The sequence below is a fragment of the Chelonoidis abingdonii genome, chromosome 4 (assembly GCF_003597395.2).
Source record: "Chelonoidis abingdonii isolate Lonesome George chromosome 4, CheloAbing_2.0, whole genome shotgun sequence".
NCBI classification, from domain to species: Eukaryota; Metazoa; Chordata; order Testudines; family Testudinidae; genus Chelonoidis; species Chelonoidis abingdonii.
The window spans coordinates 38222903-38225431 of NC_133772.1; the positions used below are offsets into that span (position 1 = coordinate 38222903).

The window sequence follows — 2529 nt, forward strand, 5'->3', positions numbered from 1 at the left end:
ATGAAAATTAAAGCAATAGCTTTTTTTAATTTTCCCTGAGACACCTCTTTGGTTTTGTTGAGCTTTGGGCCCACTTAATCCTCAAGAATGTTTTAGAATTTGGGTCACTTTAACTACAGCCCCAAATAGAAAAGCTATTTATTGGGAGTTAAATTTTAATCCAGGAGGCAGGATAGTTTTTTCTGGTTATTATGGCTAAATTAGAGACTCTGATAGCCACTGTTACTCCATGTGAGAGCATGCATCATCTACTATTATCTGTTGGTGGAAGCTAGAAAAAGATGGATCTGGGATATAGACACAAGACGACAAATGTTTAACTTGGATCAATGTCTTTGTTTCAAAGGTTGTCCTTTGATAAGGAAGGAATGATTAAGAGAGCTAAGCGCCTCATTGACCTTTATAAGGAAGCAGGAATTGGTAAAGATCGCATTCTCATAAAACTGTCATCAACGTGGGAGGGGATTCAGGCAGGCAAGTAAGTGTCTGTAGCTGGCATTTATTTTTAATTTATATAATGCTTCTAATGGCCGGTCATGAAAATTTTAAAAAATCCTATCACTGTGTTGGCTGTTTTGAGAACCATGCACCAGTAAATTCAGTTAGTGGGGTTAAATCTAACATGAGCAAGACTTTTTTTTTTTTTATTCATGGGACAAATGCTCATTTTGGTGCTAGATCATTGCTTTTGAGCTCAGTAACATGTTATAGTTCAGTAATTAACTAGTGATTTAACTTTATGAAGTTATTAAACTAATTATTTGATTGTAGATAGAATGGAGTCTGTCCCCTGTCGTTCCCCCCCCGCCCCCCAGTCAAAGATGACTTTTTTTTTGGCAGGGTTCTGGAAGAGGAGTATGGGATCCATTGCAACATGACTTTACTCTTCTCCTTTGCTCAGGCAGTGGCCTGTGCTGAAGCTGGAGTCACCCTAATTTCCCCCTTTGTAGGGCGTATCCTGGATTGGCATGTTGCAAACACAGACAAGAAGACTTTTGAGCCCTCAGAAGACCCAGGTAAGCTTGTCTCTGAATGTAATTGGGGAAAATTCACTACAAGTTACTTTTTAAATCTTCTCTTATGAATGCTCCTCTAGAAAATACAGTATTGGGTACTAAAACTTCTCTAATTTAAGAATCTTTGCATTTTAAAACTTGTCTTGAAAATCACCAGTGTTTTCTTCATAGGGGTGAAGAGTGTCACTAAAATCTATAATTACTACAAAAAGTTTGGCTACAAAACTATTGTGATGGGTGCTTCATTCCGAAACACTGGGGAGATTAAAGCACTGACAGGCTGTGACTATCTTACCATTTCACCTAAGCTTCTGGGAGAGCTCAGTAAAGAGAACACCAAGCTAACTCCCACACTCAGTGCTAAAGATGGTAAGTTAGTTTTTCTTTCCTTGTATAATACAGACTTGTTCCATAATCCCGAGACTCCTCTTTACTACTGAACATAGCTGATATATGGAAGAAGCCAGCTTTGGTAAGTGGTAGTACATAACTTCAGCTTAAACTTAATGCTTCTTGCCTCTATCCAAACACTTTTTTAAAGGGGTAAGACTTGGCTCATCTACAGTAACAGCCATGGTGGTCATGAAGACAGTACAAGGCAATCAGCAGTCCTTGTGGCACTGCTGTTGAGGGAATCAAGGCTTTTCCACACCATTTATATTCAGTTTACTTAATATCTTGGGTCCTTTCGCATGCATTAGCCAGTAACTACCCCAGATTCAAGTCAAGATGTCTGATTCAGTTTAAACAGTGATACTTTTATAAAATTAAAAAAAAATTGGTGGGCTGGGAGGGAGAAACCACCTCTAATTTGTATCCTGGGACTCGAAGCATTTTGTAAAATCCTTCGAGCAAGAAACTTAGTTTAACACTAATTCTGCAAGAATGGAATTCATCTGAAGGACTTCAAGTAAGGTTAGAAGAGATCATACACCTATACAACAGTCAACATTTGAAACCCAGAGTCTTTAAAAACCAATCTCTCTTGAAATGGTACTAAAGTGTTGCAACTTATTTGGTTTAGCAATGTTTTGCTGTGGTGGCTCTTGCATGTAGTCCTGGTAGCTGTACCACTCATTTTTCCTTCCTCTTAGCTTTATAAACAAATAGTAAATTACAAAATTCAGACTGGGAATTGTGCACAGCTGCAATCATGAGCTCTATTAAAGGCTCTAAGCAGTGGGCAGGCTTGTTATCAATTGAGCTTTTTGTTAGGCATCTGCTGAATAATTGGAACCGTTTGCTTGAGTCCTTTCTCTTGTCCAGTGTCTTGTGTAACATTTTTGTACTGTGGGCTGAAAGTTTAGTGTCATTAGGAGCCAGATACAAACATGAGAAACATGAATGCCCTAGCCTAAATTTTAGACTAGCAGGATAACTTCCCTTAAGATAAGAGTTCAGAATCAACAATATCTGATTTACTCCCCAAAATGTCTCCCTGACAACCTTGTCAGCAGTGTGCATTGGGGTGGGGGAGCGGATTTCAAACTTCAGCTAATGGGGGATTACATCA

The 2529-nt window shown here is 38.7% G+C and overlaps 1 protein-coding gene across 1 annotated transcript; it reads left to right on the forward strand.

The window, feature by feature from the left end:
• Nucleotides 1–63: 63 nt before the first annotated feature.
• Nucleotides 64–1456, forward strand: LOC116835860 (transaldolase-like). The gene is made up of 3 exons (XM_075065832.1): nucleotides 64–478; nucleotides 841–1016; nucleotides 1188–1456. The coding sequence occupies exons 1-3, from the start codon at nucleotides 330–332 to the stop codon at nucleotides 1454–1456; spliced, it is 594 nt and encodes a 197-aa protein (XP_074921933.1). The 5' UTR covers nucleotides 64–329.
• The last annotated feature ends 1073 nt before the right edge of the window (nucleotides 1457–2529 follow it).

What these genes read in the sequence shown, in the direction of transcription:
- LOC116835860 (XM_075065832.1), top strand. Translation starts at nt 330, where the DNA reads ATGTCTTTGTTTCAAAGGTTGTCCTTTGATAAGGAAGGAATGATTAAG. An exon ending in GAGGGGATTCAGGCAGGCAA is followed by an intron (nt 479 to 840) that starts GTAAGTGTCTGT and finishes TTTTTTTGGCAG; the next exon opens with GGTTCTGGAAGAGGAGTATG. An exon ending in TGAGCCCTCAGAAGACCCAG is followed by an intron (nt 1,017 to 1,187) that starts GTAAGCTTGTCT and finishes TTTTCTTCATAG; the next exon opens with GGGTGAAGAGTGTCACTAAA.